Source organism: Tamandua tetradactyla, chromosome 7 (genome assembly GCF_023851605.1).
Source record: "Tamandua tetradactyla isolate mTamTet1 chromosome 7, mTamTet1.pri, whole genome shotgun sequence".
Lineage (NCBI taxonomy): Eukaryota > Metazoa > Chordata > Mammalia > Pilosa > Myrmecophagidae > Tamandua > Tamandua tetradactyla.
In genome coordinates, this window is record NC_135333.1 from 23,268,558 (window position 1) to 23,292,471 (window position 23,914).

General features: G+C 38.8%; 1 protein-coding gene across 8 annotated transcripts in view; it reads left to right on the top strand.

Annotated features, from left to right (window-relative positions):
• Positions 1 to 11,416: 11,416 nt before the first annotated feature.
• RIC8B (RIC8 guanine nucleotide exchange factor B) overlaps positions 11,417 to 23,914 on the top strand; it is a 128,265-nt gene continuing 115,767 nt past the window's right edge. For all 8 annotated transcript variants that reach the window (XR_013179240.1, XR_013179241.1, XR_013179242.1 and 5 more), the window contains exons 1-2: positions 11,417 to 11,984; positions 20,708 to 20,755. Coding sequence is in view for 3 of the 8 variants with exons in the window: in XM_077168614.1 (XP_077024729.1) it covers positions 11,901 to 11,984; positions 20,708 to 20,755 (132 nt within the window). In the remaining 5 variants the exon portion in view is untranslated. The remainder of the gene's footprint in view (positions 11,985 to 20,707; positions 20,756 to 23,914) is intronic.

A 23,914-nucleotide genomic window follows, 5' to 3' on the forward strand; every position in this document is an offset into this window, starting at 1 on the left:
CCCCTGGTACATAGTTCATTATGCTTTAATGATCACTGAGTGTAAAAATATTTCAAGTTGCAATGTTTTAAATGCTAATAAACTTCTGGAACAGTACAGTATCATTACTGAGTACTTAATAAGTATTAACAAATTCTTCTACAGCACTGTATTTTGATTCTGGGCTGAGAGAAGTGAGGATATAGACACAAAATGAATAAGTACTTTGCCCAAACATTAAGAGCCTAGGGTCTGTGAGAGATTCAGAGCCAGAGATTTCCAGAAATGGCAGTAGTGACTACTAACTAAAAGGCATGAGAATTTTATAACTCAATTTGCATTTCAAAAGATTTATTTTTAAAATAAAGCTCTTCACTGTTTAAGACAGTTTGATAGTTCCTTAGAAAACTAAATATTGATGTTTTAGCAGGCCCTACGACCCAGCAATACCAATATTAGGCATGTACCCAGAAGAGTTGACAATAGTGACATGAACAAACATTTGCACATCGATGTTCACAGTGGCATTATTCACAATTGCCAAAAGATGGAAACAATCCAAGTGCCCATCAACAGATGAGTGCATAAACAAAATGTGGTATATGCGTATGATGGAATATTATGCAGCATTAAGACGAAATGAGGTCCTGAAGAATACGACAACATACATGAACCTATAGGATATAATGCCGAATGAACTAAGCCAGACACAAAAGGATAGAGTTACTATGATTTCACTATTGTGACTCTGGTAAAGACAGCAAACTCCAAATCATACGGCCTAGAAAGAAAATCTGTACTCATGTATAGCAACAAACCAGATGTTGCATCTCTGCAGCTACAGTATGCAAATGATTTCACAAACAACGGCTTCCATGCTTCACATTTTCAAACATTGACCATTCATAATAAAGATTTTTTAAAAAGTAGAGAAATGTCTCTATGTTATAAAAGGGAAAGGCTTATATTTTGGTCTCCAGAAAAACTAATATTTAAATTACAAAGTCAAACTCTTACTTGCTATTACATAACGTATTTATACCTGCACATGATTTTTTTTTTACTTTTTTTTAATTTGGTATAACATATATACAAAGTAAAGAAATAAAAAAGCAATAGTTTTCAAAGCACTCTTCAAAAAATGGTTACAGGATAGATCCCAGAGTTTGTCATGGGCTACCATATGATCCCCTCATATTTTTCCTTCTAGCTGCTCCAGAATATAGGAGGCTAGAGGGCTTAAATACTTTTTTATCATCACAATCGATTTTTTTTCTTTTTTCGTGAACAATAACATATACACAAAAAAGCTATAAATTTCCAAGCACAGCACCACAATTAGTTGTAGAACATATTTCAGACTTTGACATGGGTTACAATTTCACAATTTTAGGTTTTTACTTCTAGCTGCTCTAAAATACTGGAGACTAAACGATCTATTAATTTAATGATTCAGCATTCATATTCATTTGTTAAGTCCCATCTTCTATGCATAATTCCACCATCACCTTTGATCTTTCCATACCTCTCATTGGGGTTGTTTGGGCTATGGCAATTCTAAATTTTTGATATTGGAAGGGTCTGTCCCTAATATGGGGTAGGGAGATGGAACTATCTGATGTTCTGGAGAGGCTGGGCTAGGTTTCAGGACTTATCTGGACCAGAGACCCATGTGCAGGTTATAGGTTTCTGGCAAGTTACTCTAGACCTGCACATGATTTTAAGATTAAAAGCATATATAGCTTATACATAGCTTCCCCTTTAAAATTCTTAGCTATGTTGGTGTACCAAAAAAAAAGGAGACTGCTGGATCTAATATTCTGAATGAAAATTAGTTGATCTTTCATCCACAGTCCTTTACTGGGTTTTATATAAGAGGAAAGTAAGGGAGAAAAAGAGTGAAATTTCAGATTTAATCACTGCATAAAATAAACCTGAGAATGACCAGCCTGTCACTCTTATAATTCAATACTTATGTTCCATAAATGAAAGAGTGGAACAAGTCTGACTTTTGATTTATAAAGCACACAAAATTATCACCAATTTCTCCATCCAATTAGGAACATGTAAGAAAAAGACCCCCACTTATAAGTAAAAGCCAGAAGCTCATTAAATGCACAAATCTTGAGGCAAAGATGGTCATGACCAACAAGTGCCTGGATTCCAGAGAATAGAGTGGAATTTGCAAAAGTGAGAATGTGTGGCTCCTGACAGCATTATCAAGCAACGAGAGTCATCAGCATCACAGAAAAGGCAGCTTTAGATGAGGTTTTCTCTCCAGAGCACAAGGTGCCTGTCCCCAGGCAGCTGTGATTATTACCTATGCTTCCAAACGTTCTAAAACCTTCAACTTCTGTACTGGGAAAGATCTAATTAGGAAAAGGCAACAGCTGCTGGGTGCACATGACTGGAATGTACCTTCTCTCCCTCTGATGGTGTCTCACTGGTCACAGAATAGGAATGGGCAAGGTTGGCAGCTAGAAGTGGGGCCAGTCACTTGTCAGAGAAAGAACAAAGGAGTCTTGGCAATAAAGGGGCACTCCCCTCTTAGGACTTTCTCTCTCTCTCTCTAAAAAGGACTCTGCCAGCTTGAAATTGGCTAAAGTCATGAAAAGCAGCCAGTATCGCTCACCCACGTTGCAGGCCTGTAGCATCCTCAGATCCATCCTGCCGTGTTCTTTGTCAGGCCTATAGTATATCCTAGCTGGACAGAAAGGGAATTTGTGGCCCCTCTGAGCCTGTAACCCATGCACAGAGCAATAAAAAATGCTTTCCACTGAGTAAGCCTAAAGTGAGAGAGAGAGTTGAATTGTGGAAATCATGGAAGAAACACTAAAAGGAAGCTTTGGCTTCACCACTGTGTGACCTTGAAGGGGTCATCTCTCCACTTTGGATGTTGTATGATGACATTCCAAATTATAGTCTGTGTGCAAATGGACCAGGATGGCAGATCTGGGTAAGGAGGGTGGACAGCTTAGGGAAATCAAAAGAATGGATTGGCAGCTGGGCAATGATTCAGGGAGTCAGCCACAAGAACGAAGGTGATGCGGCTCTACCAGTGGCTGTTAAGAAAGATTAAGGCTCATGCCCAAGAACTCAGCCCATACACCTCCATCAGCACCACCAAGCCAAGTTCTTTCTGTTTCCTCACACCCAACCCCACCCTCCCTTACATGACTCTGGATATAGTCTTTTGCAACTTTCCCTTCTCTTTAGGATTGTCTTTAATATTCATTTTTAAGTGACATCAATCAAGATGTTTGAAGTGAATCTGGAAGAGAGGGAGCAGAAACAAACAGGCTCTTTGTTCCAATTCCTTGCACCTCTTAAAGGCAGACTTAAATCCTGGGAAGTTGATTATAAATATAAGAATATAAATATATAAATAAATAAAGGGTATAAATACTCCCTTTATTACTCAGGGACCCACAGAAAGACCACCATCCGTCTCCTGCAGTCTGGAGGAAAGCTCTCTGAAATGTAGTGGGAGGGGAAGCATACAGTGTGTTTCTAACATTCATGGAACTCAGAATTTATGGAACAAGGATTCAGACTTGGATAGGAGCTTGAAGCAGGAAAATTATCATTAGACACTTAAAAAAAAAAAGATGGCAATGCTTATTGGCTTTAAAGTGAGGTAAAACTGAGGTCAAATCCTGGCTCCACCAAAGAGGCTGTAGAAGGGGCATTTCTGCTCTAAGTAGGAATGGGCTTCGCTGGTTGTCAGCCCTGGCTGTCCATTAGAATTACCCAGTCAACTTTTAAAAAATATTGATGTACAAACTTAAAAAAAATATTGATGTACAGGTCCCACCCACAGTGAATAAATAAAATGGCCTGGGATGTGAACCAGGCATCATTGTTCGAGCTGCTCAGTTGATTCTAAAGCACAGTCAAGACTGAGAGACATGACCCTTTCCATCTGAGAGTTCTAAGATTCAGTAACCTCTATTCCCTGAATATGCACTCCGTTTCTTTTTACAGTATTCCAGTCTGTCTCAAGTGGAAAATAGTACCCTGGGCAAATAGTGGCACCCCATGGTAATCTACACAGTTTCCCTAACTGCACTATTTTGCTTGCCCTTCAAGCCCACCCCACCTCCATACCACTTTGCCGCCTGCCCTTCTAACCTGGAACTTCTCTGCTTCAGTTCCTTGGCAGCCTCCCAAGCTAAGCCAGCTTGGACACAGTCCTGTGGCTTCCTCTTCTTCCAAGGAGGTCAGAACCTTTTGTGCTTCATCAGCCTCCTCCCTGAAGCCCTTCCCCCACCTCCTCCAGTACTTCAATTCCCCAGCCTTTTCACCCCCACATTTTACTGTTGCTGGTGTAGGTGGGACGGAAGACGTGGGCCACAAGAGTTGAGAAAAGAGCTGTTGCTAGGAAAGGAGTGTGGGTGAAGGGAGATGGTGGGTGGGAAAAATAGGACTCCCCAATTTCATTCCTCCCTTTGTCATAAATGCCTCAAGAGCTAAAACCAGTTGTTTGTGAATTATGAAAAATAACGAGTGACAGCAGAGTCGGGAAAATTAGCCTCAGAATCAGCTGAAATGCTGATACTTGATGTTTATAATAATCTCCAAATAGAAGGGGAAAGCCACTATAAGCAGTTTAGGACAGTGAATTCTCAAGGAACTGCCAAACTGCCCTGAACAGGAATGCTTTCTAAAATGCTCTGACCCACGCTGCACCTCTGCAGAAATGATAAAACTGCCAAATGTCTTCTGCAATGTCAAGGCAGAAGGCCAGTCTTTTAAATGAGAAGCCTGCCATTCTTTCCTCACCTCATTCTGGCACATTTCTGAAATAGATCTGCCATAATCCATAGAGGCTTCTGTTTTGGAGGACCCACTGTGTGCTAGGTACATTAGTTTCTTCGTCTCCACTTCTCACAACCTCCCTGCACTGTCAGTGGTACAATCATTTCTGTTGTATGGGTGAAGAAATAGAAGTTCTGTGTAGTTCAGTGCTTTGCACACAGAAAGTGGCAGGCTTGGGATTTAAAGACAAAACTTTTAAAGTCAACTTTGACTATGGTAATACAATTTATTGGGGTCTGAGACAGTTTCAGAAGTTCTGGGAACTTTTTACGTGTGCTAAATGAAGGCAATTTCTAAACTGGGCACCAGCTTCTTTCCTACACCTCGAGTGGCATTCCACTCACTCTAAGATAACAGCAGACGAACTTTCCCTCTGTCATTTCTCAGGGTACATACAAACCAATAATTACATCACCAAGGACCAAGACTTGGTCTTTCTGTAGAGAAACAGTAACAAAAGAAAATCAGTAATGTTAAAAACAACAAAAACAGGTCACAGGAGAATTTTTATTACCAGGCCAAAAAAAAAAAACCAACAACCCTCTGCAGGGGAGGTGCAATGAGCCAAGCATTCATATTAGAATGAAGTCATTTTATGTGTGTTTTGGGGTGGGGGGAAGGTCTGGCTACCTCTTGCTGTTAAGGTCACTAACCTTTGACAGCGGTGGCTTCTGACCTCAACAACCTTACAATTCTGTTTTGATTGACCCTGAACCCCATGAAATTCAGATGTGGGCACTGCCCAAAAGTTGAGATAAAGCTGACTAATATGGGAAAAGCTCCCGGTATGTGCCCCCAGCTGAAAGGAGCTGGCAGTTCTTTGGCGGTAGATGCAATTTATTCTGTCCTCCTCCTTTCAGGGAAATGCTAATCCTTCATAGGCAACTCAAGGGGAAGACTAAAATGTGTTGATGATGAATGACAATAATCCTTTGTCCTGCCACCTCCTCCCAGGGTTGAACCTTAAGAGTTTAATCAAATATTGATAAGTAAATTAATGCTTTACTGCATTAGAGAGTTAAAAAAGGAGGTGGAGGGGAAGGTACAGGTGGTGAGAATATATTTTCCCTGACATGTGTATCTCAACAAGCTTAATTGCAAAGGCATTTATATGTGGTGCGCGCGCACGTGCGCACACACACACACGCACGCACGCACACACACACACGACAATCACTATCCCAAAACTGTCTTACAGGATGTCAGTGTTAAAATTACTGACTTCAGGGTTTAAAGACCAAAGCCTCGTGTTGGAATTACTCTGCTGTTGTTAAACAACAAAAACAATAGCAATTAACAATGAAACTAATGAAACGTGTGCATCTATAGGAATAGTATTACCTTTATCTCTGAATCTTCACAACATCCTTGTGAGGGAAATTGCTTTTTTCATTCCAGTGCAACTAACATTTGAATGGCTACTCCATGCCAAGCCTGCTGTGCTGGGCACTTTGACAGCCTTACAACACCCTGCAAAATAGGTATCACTATGTTCACCACAGCTGAGAAAATCAAATGGGCAAGTGACTTCATGAAAACCCAGACACAGAATTAAATTAAAACTAGCGTCTTCTGGCTTTCAGGTTTTCCTGTTAGATAAAAAAAAAAAAAAAGGTGGCCAGGAGGGTTTAAAAGAATTCGACAAGAGATCAGCTTCTGAGACTCATACAGTGAACTGGGACTTAAATTAAATCTAGGTTCTCCAATTCCCAGCCCAGCTCTTTCAGCAGATTACAGCCTTGCCACCCAAAGTGCTGGGTTTTCCCAAGAGGTGTTTGGATGGGATTCCAAGCTAGTGAGATGCAAATGGCTCTGACCCACATTCCAGCTTTTGGATAAATAAAAACTCCTAAAGGGCAGAGCCCGTTTCATGTGCATAATTTGAGAGCCCCACTGTGAATAGTCAACCAACAGTAAATAACTATGGGTACATTTGCAAAGGACTAATAGCATGGAATGGGTTCAATTTTAGCAATTGCAATACTGGGAATATTACTAAGAAATTTCATAAAGGTGCTGAAAAGCTGGATCAAGTAATCATACATAATAAGAGTTTAAAAAAACCTTGAAGTCATCGATTTCAACTCTATTTTTATAAAATGAGATCCAGATAAAATAACATACACAAGAATCTGAAGACAGCTAGCAAAAAGGATCTCTAATGTCTTCTATTTCTGATTAACTTTTGGTCACATGGCATTGCAAAGTAATGTTTTCAGGAATATAAATACTGTTAGCCGAAGTTGTACTGGTTAGTTATAAAGCCATCATCAATTATAAAATAGTTCTCAGATTTAACTTTCCCTTAGCCCACTGACAGATTCCCTTCTATCTGCTCTCATTATCTTGCTTCTAATCTCCCTCCTGCCCAAATGCTTCCCTACACCTGGAATCTGAGAAAATCTTTCTCAAATGCTGTTTTCATTATGTTGCTATCCTGATCAAGAACTTAATGATCTCCCCATGAGAACAATAGAACCATCCAAGCAGAGTGTTCAAAAGTATTTATCAAATGACCTTCTTCCTGCTCAAAGACTCAATCAGACTGGTCTCTTAGGTCAATCAAGTTGGTATAATTTCTGTAAAAGTGTTTTATTTTGGCCTCTGACCTTTTCTCCAGGCATTTCCCCTGTTTGGGACCCATCCAAGCCCTCTCCATCAGTGACAGTTTACCCCTTCTAAGAAGTTTTCTCTGATTATTAACCTCCTACCAATGTTGACTTTGATGCACATGGTACTTATGTTCAATCTGCTTTATCCTATGAGTAGAAAAGATTTGCTTATCGTCTCGTTGTTTCTTACATCTCATATGAGTTCATATATCAGTTGTTTCTACTTGTTTTTATTTTTTATCGTGCCTAAGACAATACTGTGCCCCAGTGAGTACTAAATGTTTGTTAAAGAAATTAATGCTAATTAATTCTTGGTAGAGAATAAAATAAAAATAACTTTCACCCTATTAATGAGTCACACGTACATAAATATGGTAGTGTATCAAAATATTAGTTTCGTAGTTGATAACACTAGCAAAATATTGATCCAGTGGTTCTCAACTGTGGCTGATCATTTAAATCAAGTGGGAAGTTTTTAAAGCTACCAATACCCAGGCCTCACTATAGGTTAAATGAATCAGAATCTCTGTGGCCCAAGCAATGAAAAAATTGAAAAGCCTCCATAGAATTCTAATATGCAGACATGTTTGGGAATAAGTGCAATAGATCAACATTTCATTTGGGTGCACATGTGGGGAGTTTGGTAGTGGAAAGAGAGATTTTTCAATTATAATAGGCCACACATTGATTTGCACAACCCCAAACTTAGTAATATATTTTTCTAAATAATAAGCTAATATGAAAATGTGGATTTGTTTTTAGTATCACAAGCTGTTAGAACTGAGAGAGAGCTAAAATAATATCTAGATCAATCTTTCATTTTACAGCTGGGGGCACTGTGGCTTAGGAGAGTTGAGTGAGTAGCCTCACACAGTGCGGTGGTAATCGCAGAGTGACAGGTCATTTCTTGAATTAGTGGACTTCTCTGAATTATAATTCTGGAGCTGCAGCAACTCAACCAAATTGTTTAGGTTTTAGGTTTTTTCTTTCTTCTGCAGAAAATATATAAAAAATAGTGCATGTGGAAGATTTGGATTTTAAAAGCTGTTGGCACCAGGTGCTCCTTAAAGATGATCAATTTAGCACATTCCAACTAGCCCATTGTCATGGCAAGAGGAAACACTCCTCAGGATATATCAAAGTCCAAAATAAATGACTAGCACCTATTTGCGGGCTTTTTCATTGGCCCTAACCTCAAAGTCCATAACATTTTATGCTGTCAGAGTCAGAGCACTTTGAGGCCTTGACTCTACCATTCATTAGCAGACCTACTGCTTATGCACAAGCCAATCAACACCCTAAACTTCCCTTTTCTCTCTGGAAATGAAGTCAGTACCTGTCCTATTGACCTGGCATTTTTCAGCCATTATAAGGATTAAGCCAGATAATCTATGTGGAAGTATTTTGACAATAGTAAACCACTTTCCATACATATGTATAGAATCATTATATTACTCTCTAAGAGAAATACTTGCAAATAAATGTTATTTTTTTAATGCAGGCTCTACATCCTATTTCTTTGGCACCATGTGACCCAAGAATAAAAAAGAAGTGGAGTCAGTATTGGGTGAGAGACTCTAGTCACTGAAAATATCACAAAACTGCTTTTTTCAGGGAGGTAAAGTGATGTAGTGACCCAGGACTTAGCTAGTCTAGGCTCAAGTCCCAGTCTGCTTTAACTATTGACTTTGGACAAGTCATTTCATTTTTCTGGGACCAGAGTCTCGTCAGTGGTCAAAGTACAACTTCAGTTACAGTCAAAGATCCTTTTGATATTTACATCAGAATATTAGCACTTTATTAAAATTACTAAAGAGCAATTTCCCAAAACAGTAATTCATGTGGTTTCATATTTTTTAGACTCTTTTTTTTTTTTAGAAAGACAAGGGTGTAGCCTAAAAACATACCCATGTCTGGTAAACAGACATTTCAAATATAACATGTGTAAACATTTATAATATTTAAAAGAAACATTCTCTACTCAGATATTTTATGTTTGATAATACCCTTTCTGGGAGCCTCTGCTCTAAAAATAAATATATGGTTACCCAAAAAGCACTTGAGAGTACTGGACACAGAGGAATAAGCCAAATAACTTTTTACTATAACTCTCAGAATCCCAGTGCATGTTAACTCATCTGTGCCTCAGTTTTATTATTTATAAAGTGGGACCTATACCTTCCTTAATGATCCATTAGATAATGTATATTAAAATGTTTTATAAACTACTAAAACCAATTGCAAGATATTATCACTACCTAAACAATGTAGCTTATTATTTCATGACCTTTCAAAGCAATATGCTTTTTCAAGAGATGGATTAAAATTTTTTTTTTAATTTTGTTTCATATATCTTTTTTTATTTTAATAAACTTTTTATTTTGAAATAATTTCAAACTTAAAGGCAGTTACAAAATTAATAGAAAATTCACACAGAGAACTGCTATATAGTCCCAATCCAGATCTCCCTACTTTTTTTTTTTAATTAACGGAAAGAAAGAAAAAAAAAAAAAGAAATTAACACAACATTTAGAAATCATACCGTTCTACATATGCACTCAGTAATTCTTAACATCATCACATAGATGCATGATCATCGTTTCTTAGTACATTTGCATTGGTTTAGAGATGGATTAAAATTTTTGACTTTATTACAGATACAGCCCCAATGCCTGGCACAACAAATATGCTCAATAAACTTTTGCTGTCTGAAAGCAGAGTCCACAGAAAGACCAAAAGTTCCAACCTCTCAGGTTCCATGTTTGTCTTTATCTCCAAATGCCCTGGGTCTAGGACAGTATCAGATACAGAAGAAACTCAATATTTATTGGATGAATAAATCTTTGCCCTCCTTAGTTTCTCTCCAGCTTAGTGGGGGGGGGGGGGGGAGGAGGGAGGGAGGGAGGGAGAGGGCAGATGAGAGATGTTTTCTGGTAAAGGTTGCTTCGAGTGGAAAACTGGAAATCCAAGAATTTCCCATTTCATCACAAATAATTTCAACCTTCTGCAACCTTGGGAAATTAATCTATGAACCTCTCCAAGACTCAGTTTCCTCATCTCAAAATAAGAATAAAAGTACTTTCCTCCCAGTGCTACTGACTAGAATTGGAAGCTCATTTAGGGCAGGGATTTCATTTTGGGGCCACTGTACCCAGAGCACAGATCCTCAAATGTTTGTTAAATGAATCTGTGAGAAATTATGATAATTCAGGCAACGTGTGTAACAGAGTGCCTGACACAGTAAATACTTAGCAAATCTGAGCCTCTTTCATGATCACCATCATCATCATCACTCCCACTACTACTAATTTTTTTCCCGGTATTATTACTTTTACTAGTGGTTGTAAAGCAGCCGCCTTTGGGGTAAAACTAGGATTCAAATCCCGGCGTCCCCATTTACTGGCCATGTGATTTAGGACAAATCACTTAACCTACCCAAGCGGGATTCTTTTGGTTCCACAAAACTGTGCGTTGGGAGAATCAGAGACTATACGTACACCACCTAACAAGAGTCTTGGTGTCCCACCGGCAGCGATATTTATTAAGGCAAAGAATCGCCGTGTCCCCTTTAATCCAGATAACTGTCTACTAATTTCCCACACTGCTGTAACTACAGACTTAATCTGATCGCACATAGCGAGGAAGGAAAGAATTTCAGAGACCGAAACAACTACAAGAGAAAACAGAGAATTGAACCGGCTCGACAGTTCCCAACAAGGGTTGCCAGTTTCCGCGAAGGCCAGCCAGCCAAGGTTCGAACAGGATAGTCAACGCTGCAAGAATCAAAAACCAGGAACAGCCGAAGCTGACAACCTCCCCTGAACGGTCTTTCCACCGCTGGTCTCGAGCTGCCGCAGACTCGCGTTTCCGGCCCTCGCCGGACCACAGCTCCCGGCAAGCTTTCGGCGGAAAGTCTTTCGGGGTGGAGGACTACTAATCCCGGCATACCATTCGGCTCGCCAATAAATAGGGCGGAAGCTTGGGCTGAAACCATTGCATGCAGGGAATTGTAGTCCAGTTAGCTGTTGGCTCATAGATGGGAGGGGAAGAGCCCGGTCGCTCTCGTCCACTGAGGAGAATGATTCATAGAGGAGAGTCAGGAGTCAGGAGGAGAACAGCTTTCTCTGTGGAAGCCCACTTAACAGGCTGGACTCTTCTCTGAGGGAGGGAGAGGCAGGAAAGCAAGCAGCGCCTCAGGTCTGACCCTGCCTCAGGCCGCTCGCCAGGCCGCGATTGAGTTCTGGGCCTTCTCGGGGTTGGCCTAGACTAGCCGGTTGCTGGGAGAGCGGTGACGTCGCGGGGTGAAAGTTGAGGGGCGGGTGACGTTGGGCCTGACCGGGCGGAGGCTGGCGGGTTGGAGGCAGGAGGGAGGGAGGGAAGGAGGGAAGGAAGGAAGCTGGGAAGGAGCGAGCGAGCGGGGGCGCGAGGCGTTTACCTGGAGGCAGCGGCTTGGGCGCGCAGAGCGGCCGCGGCTCCCCCGCACCTGCGGCGATGGATGAGGAGCGCGCTCTATACATTGTCCGGGCCGGCGAGGCGGGGGCTATCGAGCGAGTCCTGAGGGATTACAGCGACAAGGTAAAGAGCCCTGGCCCCGGGCGTGCGATATCGCACCCCCCGGCCGCCCTCCGGGCTTGCACATCACATCCCTCCCTACCCCCTTCATTCCGTGGATGCGCATTGCTCTCCCCCGAAAACATTTCCGGCTTGGGCATGCGTATTTGTGCCCCCAGTCTTTCCCATCCGTGCATCCTGCATCCCCCTGCCCCCACTCCAGCCCCCACTCCCGTGATTCTGGCCCAGCAGTCTGCCCTATGGTCCTCCCCTCAAGCGAGCAAGTCACACCCTCGGAATCCTCAGATGTGCTTCTGTGCCCAGTGCCGTTCTCTTGGATGCATAAATACAGGCGAGGCTTCCTTACCTGTATACTATAAAAATACGTGCTTTTCTGCATAAACACGGCCCTTGACATGAAACATAGCCCTCAACCTGCATAAAACGTATCAGCAACGATGGCAGTTCTTTATATACCTATAGCAGTGTAAGGTTTTCAAGATGTGATGTCTTGTATCTGGCTCCATGTGATCCTCAGAGTGGTTTTGGGTCGATGGTACCATCGTCCCCATTTTATAGATAAGAAAACCGAGGAGTTAAGAATTGAAACCACGACCAAGGTCATGGATATGATATATTGTAAGTGGGTGGAGAATCTAACTCCTAATAATACCTGTTACTTGTATCGCATTAACAGCTTTCCCATTCATTATCCCATTTACTCTTAACAACAATCCTGGGATGGATTTGCGTTTGCAACTCAGACTCGAGGTCTGTTAAGTAACTTGCCCAAGGTCATACTTGTGAGCCGGCATCCCAACCTAGGTCTTCAGACTCTGTCCATTAACTATCATTCCACTACACAACTCTGCAATAAAAACGTATCTTGTTCTAAATCCCAGTCACTTCTCTGAATCTCTCTCCAAGAACCGTTAGCTTTCCATTACTTTTCCTTCTAGGAATTTGACGTGCTCATTTCAAAAGAATAGTAAGCCACATCTTTTTCTTTCACTTGGAAGGCTGCTTTAGAAATGACTGACTACTCCTTTCTGTGAAAACACACCCAACACCAGCTCATACCCTAGATATAATATTTTTCTTTCCTTTTTTTGCATCCATTATAATCTTTCCCTCCACTGCACGTTCATACATTTTATATTATTGTGCTACTATTGTATGATATTTCAGCCCTGGCTGGAGAAGATCCCAAAACAAAAACATTTCTCATTTATGAACTTTCATTTCATTTAATATTCCCAACATCTCTGTGAGGAGAGTGGTGGTTTCCCCATTTCACAAATAATGAAATTGAGCATCATAGTGTGATCCCAAGTCCATACAGCCACCTAGAGATGGGCTGAGATTTGAATCTAGGTTGTCTGACTACAAGTCCAGTGCCTTTTTTGCAGTACTAGACTGCTTTTTTTTTTTTGCGAGGATGCATTTTGTTCACATCTTGGCTCCTTCACTTTCTGATATGCTTTGCTGTTGAGCATACCTGCCCAATTCAGGAGAAACTCATTTAATGCCTAGGTATACACATTGTGAAGATTATATTCTTTTAACTTGATTAATTATTGCTTTCCAAAAAAAGATTGGAGGCAACTACAAACTGATTTTCAAAGGAAAAAAGAAAAAAACTTGGCCCTTGTGTCAAATCAGCTAATTTTTATATGCTAGATACCCAACAATAAATAGGAATTTCTTCTGTAGGGGAAGAAGAAGGAAAAACCTGTAGCTGGACCTTATCATCACCTCCTTCTATTTCTTCCCTTCATGAAACTCATTAGAACTCTAGATTTGCTTCCTCCAGTTTATCTTTCTGTCCTTGATTCCTTCCAGGTTGGTTTCAACTTACTACTCCTGGCCAAGTGCTGTAAGAGCTTAAGTCCTGGACATCTCCAGCTCCTCTTTTCACACTGGAAATATTTCTAAAGTTGTATGCCCAGTGTATATTGCCTTATGTGGTGTTTCTAAAGTACTTGCGCTTTGATGGGTAAAGCCTGAGAATGTTCTGACTTGATTGTGAGTTGAGTCAGTTAGCTTCTTCAGAGGAGAGCTCACTGTGTTTAATGCTGATTATAGTAAAAGCAGAGTGTAAAGAAAATGGCTGAGTTTCATGTTTAAGTGAGGGTTTTGCCCTCTGCTCCCAAGGGAAGAGACTTGAGGGGGCGAAATAAATAGTAAGGGGAAATATGATCATAGTGATCGGGCAGTAACGATAGGAAGGTAGAACTGAATTGCCTAGCTCTTTTATATATGGAGTCTGAAAAAGTGGCTGGATACCGTGTGCTTTGATTTCCTTCTTTGGATTTGAGAACTGTTGTTTGGAATAAGAGGTAATTATGGGGCACTGAGGAGTTGAGAAATGAGTGATATATATAGAGATTAATTGATTGATTCATTGAGAGGGGGAGGCAGGTGTCCATTATATTGCTTTATTTCTCTAATGAAGCCAATCTTCAAAAGAAGACAGTCACATATAATGGAGAAAAAGTGGTATTTGGAGTCAGACGAATGTTGGTTCAAATCTCAGCTCTGTCATTTATTAGCTTTACAACTGTGGATAAGTTGTTTTAAGCCTCCAAGTCTCAGTTTCCTCATCTGTGAAATAGCAATGTTATTACCATTCTCTTAAATTATTGTAAGGGTTAAACTAAATGAAGTATTAGATGACAAACACTGAGTTCAATGCACCTAGGAGTCACTCATTCAGTAAATTTAAATTATAATGTTCAAGGTACTCAAGAGGTGTAGCTTCTTTATTTTATTTTATTTTTTTATTTTTCAAACATAACAACATACAAACATGAACATTCTTACCATATGATCATTCCATTCTTGATATATAATCAATAACACAATATCACGTAGTTGTATATTCATCGTCATGATCATTTCTTAGAACACTTGCATCAATTCAGAAACAGAAATAAAAAGAAAAAAGAATAAAATTCATATATACCATATCCCATACCCCTCCCTTTCATTTATCACTAGCATTTCAATCTACTAAATTTATTTAACATTTGTTCCCCCTATTATTTATTTATTTTTATCCACATGTTTTACTCATCTGTTGATAAGATAGATAACAGGAGCATCAGACACAAAGTTTTCACAATCACAGTCACATTGTGAAAGCTGTGTCATTATATAATCATCTTTAAGAAACATGGCTACTGGACCACAACTCTACATTTTCAGGCAGTTCCCTCCAACCTCTCCATTACATCTTGAATAACAATGTGATATCTACTTAATGCGTAAGAATAACCTCCAGGATAACCTCTCCACTCTGTTTGGAATCTCTCATCAACACTTTATTTTGTCTCATTTCTCTCTTCCCCCTTTTGGTCAAGAAGGTTTTCTCCATGCCTTGATGCTGAGTCCCTTCTCCTTCTAAGATTGAGGTGTGGCTTCTTAAGAGCACAGGCTCTGGAGCCACATTGCCTGAACTCTGGTCCTCCACTTAACAATCTGTGTGCCTTGCACAAATTACTTTCCTGATACTCAGTTTCATCATCTGCCAGTTGTTGTTGTCAGGATTAAATGAGTTATATGTGTAAAACATTTAGAACAGTGCCAGGCACTGAGGAAGCATTGCATAGCTGTTAACTTTAAATTTAAAACATGACAGGAATTAAACGTATGGCTCTGAGTTGACATAGCCCAATATGACAATTTAGGGATATACTCCATTATTTCTCTTGATCCTTGCACTTTCTTTCTAATTGGTAGCAGAAGAATACCCTGCACTATGTGCATTGAGAGCACCAATACCATCTGGCTCCAGGTAACATCCAATTTCTGCCATGCAGGGATTCTTAATTTCAAAGTCTTCTTGCTTTAGTCCCTTGTTATCTTGGAAAGAGCGAAGATGTATCCCAGAAAGAATGAAACTTGTCTGTTTTTCAAGGGCATACTATAAGTCGAATCAGCATAGGAAAGGGCTTTTAAAAAAAAAAAGGAGTGGTTATTCCTTTTTACCTCACTCAGTTCACCTGTTAATATTTATTGAGGTGTCTGCCATGTACCATGTATTATCCTAAGCACTTTCACATATGATCTTCTATTACAACTTACAAAGGACATAGAAATATTCTTTTTTTTTTGGAATAGGAAATTAAAATACAGAAAGACAGTGACTGCGTGCTCAAGGGCACTTACTAGTAAGTGGCAGATCTACTCCTCAGATTCCATATCCAAGGCTCTCTTTGAAGGATCATGGTACCTTTAATCTGCCTTCTGTTTTTGAGCACAGAAAAAGTTTTTTTTCAGGAGCACTACACTACTTCCTTGGGCAACTGTTGAACCCTAATTACCTCCTCTCAAGTTATAGAATGAGCTCTTAATTGTGGGAAGATCCAAATTCGTCCTCCTTCAGGGCCTGTTCTGATAAACAATCTAGTGAAAATGTGGTCATTATCGTGACTATCAACAAGAAACAGTGATCAGGGGCCCCAAAGTGCATAGTACTGTCATGGTTCCTTGAATCGTAGGATATTTAGACTAGAAGGAGCCTCGGAGAATATTGGATCTTTTAAAAGATGAAGAAACTGAGTTCTAAGTCATGAACTCTGATGATAATCAGAGAGATAGCTTAGCGGCCATAGAGGTCACCTAGGCATATGATTACCTCAGTAAGCTTATTGCCAAATGAATAAGATATTTAAGAAACAGGCATGTGAGTAGATCTCCAAAATTAATCTTCATACTAGCAGAAAACTACACTGATAGCAGTGAAGTATTTAATTATGTGCTAGGAGAGCCAATTCATAGAGACTTAATATTAGGACATATCTAGAAATATAGCCTCCCTGTTTAAATAGGGTTATATAAATATTCTGGACTGTGTAAGAGAACTTTCTGCTTTCCACTTTGAGGTTGAATTCTCACTCTGAATTTACACTGCAGATTTTTGCACAGGATTGTGTTTTGTGAGCTGCTCCTTGTATCTTGTTCTTATTTCTAGATTGGTTTATATAATCTAAGTTACTGGTGTTTAGTTCTAGATGTAATCCCCATTCGTGACACAAATTAGGTCAATTCCCTTGTATTGGGAATTGTTTAAGTATATCGTACTGTTTAAGTGTGTCTTTGGACATTTATGAAATAACTCCTGGTTACTTGTAGGTCAGTATTTGACCAGATGCCACAGCATAGACTATGCAATAATAACAATAGCAGCCGTTTATTGAATGCCTATTATGTGCAAGGTGCTATACATAAAGAAAAACTCTGAGGGTTAGTAAAGTTGAGTAACTTCACCAATATGCTATTAGTAAGCAGAAGAACTGGGATCCAAACCCAAGACTGTCTTGACTTGAGAGCATAGCTTTTTAGAGCCTATTCATAGGGTATATGTATCTAGTTGTGTTTTTTTGGGGGGTATGTATGTATGATCTGGGAATCGAACCCTGGCCTCCTTGTGTGGAAGGCGAGCATTCTACTACTGAACCACCCATGCACCCTGTTCCATAGGGTATAAAACCTACAGTGGTGAGTCCTCATAATAAGTCTGATATATCACTGAACTGTTTCTAGCTTACTTGTTCTCCAAATTGAACAATGGTTTTACTCTTTGGTTTGTATTTGACTTCTTGTTCCCATTCATCTGGAAATTAAACATAAATAAAGGAGCAGTGGGGTTGACCGTTGCCTAACTATTCGAGAAAGGCACTTACAGCCAGAAATGCTAGTTTGCCCCCCACTTCACCCCACCCCCCACTTTTAACCTTAGAAAGAGGGGAGAGTAAGGGTTGGGGGTACTGAATAGTTTAGGTGTAGAAGTCAGTTTTATAGAAGCCAGCATCCTTTGGCTCCAAACAATGTTGAAGAGCTGAGTTTCTGAATAGTTTAATATATTCAAAATTCAATTTGTGTTGCCTCCACATACTAATATATATTTTAGTTGGAATAAGCCCTTATACTAGTTAGAAGACAAGGTTTTTGAAAGCTTAAAACAAAAATCTGTGGTTTTATGACAGTCACAGCCTTGCATTTAAAAAGTAACAAAAAGTAGTCTTTGACACTATTCTAAGATTAATTCTACATAGGAACTGTTTAAAGGGTATTTTAAATTTAATGGGGTTGTCTTTCCAGAAGATGATTTTCTGTCTCCTCACCATAAATGCCCCAAAAGGTCTGTGAGACCCATTATACTGGCATGTAGGTACATTTATTTTGGATAATTTGAAGAATTTCACATATAATGGTAAAATTTTAAGCTTTCCTGGTTTTTGAGTGCAGTTATTTATTTCAATTTGGTTGGACCTTTACTAAGTTTTAGTTTACAACCTTAGCCTGATGTTTAGTGCTTCTTTATTATTTATCTAGCATTAGTTTTTATTAAAGCCTCAGGTCTGTAACTCTGTAACTTCCTAAGTTATAGCCCTGAGATTTATAACTTGTTCATTCATCAACCTGTCCTTCTTTCCTCCTGCCTTCCTTCCTTTATTCTTTATTTAAAATGTTTCCCTTTATATTATAAAAATAATATATCAGCAATAATGAAGTTAGTAAAAGAAATCACTGGAAATTCTACCTTCCCTTTATAGTTACTTTTATTTTTGCAATTTTCACATTTAAGTCCTTGTTTTATGCATCCATATGTTTATGTAGTTACGGTCATAGATAATTTGATGTTCTACTGTTTCCCTACTTAATGCCATCATGAGTAGTTTTCCACGTTGCTCCATAGTGTCATAGGGATCTTTTTAAAAATTGCTATATACTATTTTATAGTTGGATACACCGCAGTTTATTTTATTAGTCTCCTGTTATTAGATTTCAGATTGTCTTTTTTTTCTTCTACAATATTAGTTACTACTACAGTGAGTTTGCTATGATTTTCCTCTCCTTTTGGATGATTTCATTAGGATACATTCCTAGGAATATGAGTTCTGGGTCAAAAGGTATGAATATTTTTATGACTTCTAATATCTGTTGCCAAGTAATTTTCCTTTATAAGGTTTGCATCAGTTTATACTGCTACCAACAGTATCACCCCTGGGTTATTGACCCCTGTTCCTTTTGTGGGTTTATTTCAGTCTGACCCTCCTTTGATCTGGCCTGTAAGTTGTTGCTCAAAATATTCTTCCTGAATTCTCTATTGTTCATACTTCCTTCATAGTCTTCTCCTGATTATCAGCCATCTATCTCCTGGGTCACGTATAAATTTTTAAATCCAGGCCCTTACCTCTTGACTTCATCTGTTTTCACTGTTTGGCATGCCATATGTCATTCATCCTTCCTTAGGTTTTCCTCAAATGGCCCTTATCTGTTATCCTGTTTTTTCTCTAATAAGTTTTTATAGTTAGGTCTGCGTGGCTGCCAATGCTTCTCCTCCTCATTTAATTTCAGAAATTGCTTCTTCTACAAAAGCATCAATGCAGAACCACCTTTAATGATGATGTCTTTAGTACTTAGTGTGCTTAATTCCTGGTGGGTTGCCAATAAATATATCAGTGTGGCCAATGAGAAAACTATAGAGGAAAGTAGGGTGATGTTCACTGAAGATGTTTTTGAAGGAAAGCTTAGGATTGAGATGAGCACTTGGTTCTCCTGAATAAAACTTAAGAGGAGAATGAGGGATTCTGTGTTCTTTTTTTCTGATACCATCATTCTTTCTGTGCCAGTGGGCAAACCGATTTATTCTATTATCCATTCTCCTCTACTTCACCTACAAAGTGGAAAGCACAGCATTGACAGTCATTTTGTGAGACTCATGTAAATCTCTCTTCTGTTTCAGTTATTTTTTTCTCATTGTCATTGGCATCATCGTCATTATAACCCTAATATTTACTGGGTATTTACTATATGCCAGACACTGAAGTGGTGCTTTATATGACTTAGCTCTTTTAACCCTCGCCACAACTCTGTTAATTAGGAACTTTTATTATTCCCTGTTTTCAGATGAGAAAACCAGTTATGGAGAGTTTAAATTACTCACACAAGGTCACAGAGGTAGTAAGAAGTGGAGCCATGATTAAAACCCTCATTCTTATACAATTACTTTTCAAAAATATCAGCCTACCTTCCCTGTTCAAATTTCTCTAATAATTTCTTATTGTATATGAAAAAGAAAGTATAAACTCAGCAACATTGAAAGGCCCTTCCAAATCTCAGTCCGATACAACTTTCTATCCTCACTTCTTTCCACTCCTTCCATCTCCTAACATGTGCCCTATGTTCCAGTCTTACTTCACAAATACATCAGTTTCACGTAACTGAGCCTTTCTTTCTGTCCCTAGAATGCTTCCATTCTCCCTCCTTGCAAACTCCTATACATCCCTCAAGATCCAGCTCAAATGCTATATACTCTATGCAAAGCTTTTTCAGATTTCCCTGGCAGAGTTAGTGGCTTGATTCTCTCTATTCCTTTGTATGAATATCTTCTGTAGTCTTTTTTCCTTAACTTTTTTAATTGTAAAATATGAAATATATTCAAAGCAAATAAATAAAAAAGGAATAATTTTCAAAGCACAGTTCAAAAGCAGTTACAGAACAGATCCCAGAATTTGTCATAGGCTACCATTCTCTCATCTCAGATTTTGCTGTGGTCATTTTATACTGCTTTTAAATTATTTGCTCACATGCTTAGCTTTCTTGCTTTAGTAAGAATATGAAGCTATGAGATGGAAAGACAACATTTTTACAGGGATATTATTTCATATATTTTAAACATAGTCAAAATTAAAAATCTGTTTAATTAAAATGACATTCTTTCCCTTTTCCCCCCTCAGCATAGGGCTACTTTCAAATTTGAATCAACAGATGAAGATAAAAGAAAGGTAAGCCTTGATGTAGCTTGTTACTCTGTGTGTGTGTACTTATTTTCATCTGTGTATGTGTACTTATTTTTATCTAATGGTTGTTGATTAGTTTTTTGTTTCACTTCAGTTTGTTTTTTAGGAGCTCTGAGAAGAGAGAAATGCCATACTTGTTATGGGTTACACACAGCTGCCTCCTGCTCCATCCCCACAGGACCGTTAGATTTCTATAAATCAGGGAATGTAAAGGGTTCAGAGGGAACTTTTCCCCACATGTTCTTATCTCCAGATATTGACTTTTGTTTGGTAGCAGGATTGCAGGCTGCCCAAATCCATTGCTGATTTTGTAAAGTTTGGCCAGTATGGGTTAATTTTGGGAAAGCAGCTGTTCATACTGCTGTCCCCGAACCACATACCCTTCCCCTGGTGGTTATTTGTTTTCAGCAACTGTGTAGTTGGCTTCAGGAGCATAGAGGAATATGGAAACTAGAGACTTAACCAGTTATCCTTGCCTATTGGGGTTGCCTGTGGTTGTTTTATTTTGGTGATTCAAGCACGATGCTAATAAGGACAAGCTCACAAGTGCCACCTGTTTGTTTTGCAGAGCTCTATTCACCCATTCTTGGCTTCCAAAATGCAAAGTTCACATAGGAGAGTATGATTAAATCAGTGTAAGCCTAGCATTGCTACTGTAAAAATAGCTTAAATCCAGTACTTTTCTAGTAGTGGATTGATAACACATTGGAATCATTCTTCCATTCATCTCTACCCCTACATCTGGTGTGTATGTCCTGCCTATATTACTTCTTAAGATTTCTTCAGTCCATTCTCTTCTTAACCCTTAACCCAATTCAAACCTTCATCTGGTTTACTGCCTCATTTTCCTAACAATTCTTTCTCCGCCTATGTGCCCTTCCATTCCAATGTCCACAAATTAAAAAACAGTGTGACCATATAGCTCCCAGCCTTGAAACTGTTCAGTTACTTTCTTTGCCTGCAGAAGTCTAAAGATAAAGATAAAGAAAAGATAAAGTTCAATGTTTTTCACATGACGTTCTAGGTGCTCATTGACCTGATCGATGCCTAGTTTTGCAGCCTCTCTCTTCTCTCCCTAATGTTTTATGCTCTAGCAATATGAAATGTTTCCAGTTATACACACCTTCGTATCCCTTCTGTATGTTATTTCCTGCTTTTACTTATGTGGTTTTCTACCTAGAATATTTTCTCCCTCTGTATACCTCTTCTCCTTTCCACCTAGTTAATTCCTACTCAGTTCAGGGAGCACCTCCTTCAAGAAGCCTACTTTGGCATCCCTCTGAGGGTGAAGTACCTTTCTTCTGTAGTCCTGTAAAATTGTTTGTAAATCTCTCACACTCTTATATATTCTCTTTCTCTCTCTCTTTTTTTTTATCAGAACAGTTATAGGTTTACAGAAACATCATGAAGAAGTACAGAGTTTATAATACCCTCCTCAAATGCAATTTTTGCTAGTAACATTTGCGTTAGCTTAGTACTAATTCACGGAACAGTATTATATTTCTGCAGTTAACTTTAGCACACTTTATATTGCAACATACAGGTCTATGGGTTTGTGTGTAGGTTTGGTGACTTACGTACAACCTAAATTTCCCTTTTTTTCCCTTTTCAAATATGCAATTCAGTGTTGTTAATTACGTATGCAAAATTGTGCCACCGTTACCATCATATATTGCGAAAACTTTTCCATCACCCCAAACATTAAACTCCCTATTTCTCTCCCCACTTGGCCTAATAACCAGTATTCTCGTTTCTGACTTCATGAATATACTTATTTTACTTATTTCATATAAGTGAGATCATACAGTCCTTTGTGTCAAGCTTATTTCATTCAACATGATGCCTCTGAGGTTCATCAGTATTATGAATGAGTTACATGTGTGAGAATGTCATCTCTTTTTACAGCTAAATAATATTCCATTAAATGTGTATACCACATTTTGTTTATTAATTCAATTGTTGATGGATACTTAAGTTGTTTAAACAGTTTGGCAATTGTAAATAATTCCACTGTGAACATTGGTGTGTAAATGTCTGCTTGAGTCCTTGCTTTCACTTCTTTTGTGTATATAACTAGAAGTGGATCGTTGGGTCATTTGGTAATTCTGTACTTTCTGAGAAACTGCCATACTGTTCTGCTCAGTGGTGGCACCATTTTATGTTGTTATTAACAATGTAGAAGTGTGGCAATTTTTCAGAATCCTCTCCAGCAGTTGTTTTTCCATTTTTTAAAACAGTAGCCATTCTATAGAATTCTCACCTGCCATGTGGAAGACATGGATTCGATTCCCAGTCCATGTGCTTCCCCAAAAAACAAGCAAACAAGCAAAACAAACGAAAATAGAACAAATGATGCTGCAAGAGAGATACACTCATGGAAAAATATTGAAATGTGACCCCGCCATGCAGCATACAAAAAATAATAATAACTAAAAAGTAGCCATTCTAGTGGGTATGAAATTGTATCTCATTGTGATACATTATCTCTTAATTATATATGTATGTCTTAATTATATATGTATGTCTCTCCTTGTTAGATCCTGCGTTTCTCTGATGGCAGGTACTGTTATTTATACCCTTAACATTTAGAGTGCCCAGCAAATTATAGGCACTCAGAAAGTAGTTATTGAAGGAGTGACCATGAAGTATAAACTTTGGAGGTTAAAGGTTTAACTCTTTCATTTGGATTTGAAAAAGAATAGAATACCTTTTAGAACGGGACTTTTCAGCTAAGGTTGTGCTCTTTGGAGAACTTTTTAGAGATAGACTTGCTCAGAAATTCATAGGGTCAGAATCCAGATTATAGGTTACCAGAGGCTGGGATGGGAGTAGGGAATAGGGAGTTAAGGCTTAAATGAACAGTTTCAGTTGGGACAATGGAAAAGTTTTGGTAATGGATGCCAATGATGGTAGCACAACATTGTGAATATAATTAACAGCACTGAATTATATGTTTGAATGTGATTAAAAGGGAAAATTTAGGTTGTATATATGTTAATAGAATAAGTTTTTTTTTTTAATAACGCATGAAACCATGCAACGCAGTGAATCTTAAGGTAAAGTGTGGACTATTTATAAATAGTACATTTATAAAAGTGTACCTTCATCAGTTGTAATAAATGTACCATACCAATGCAAGGGGTT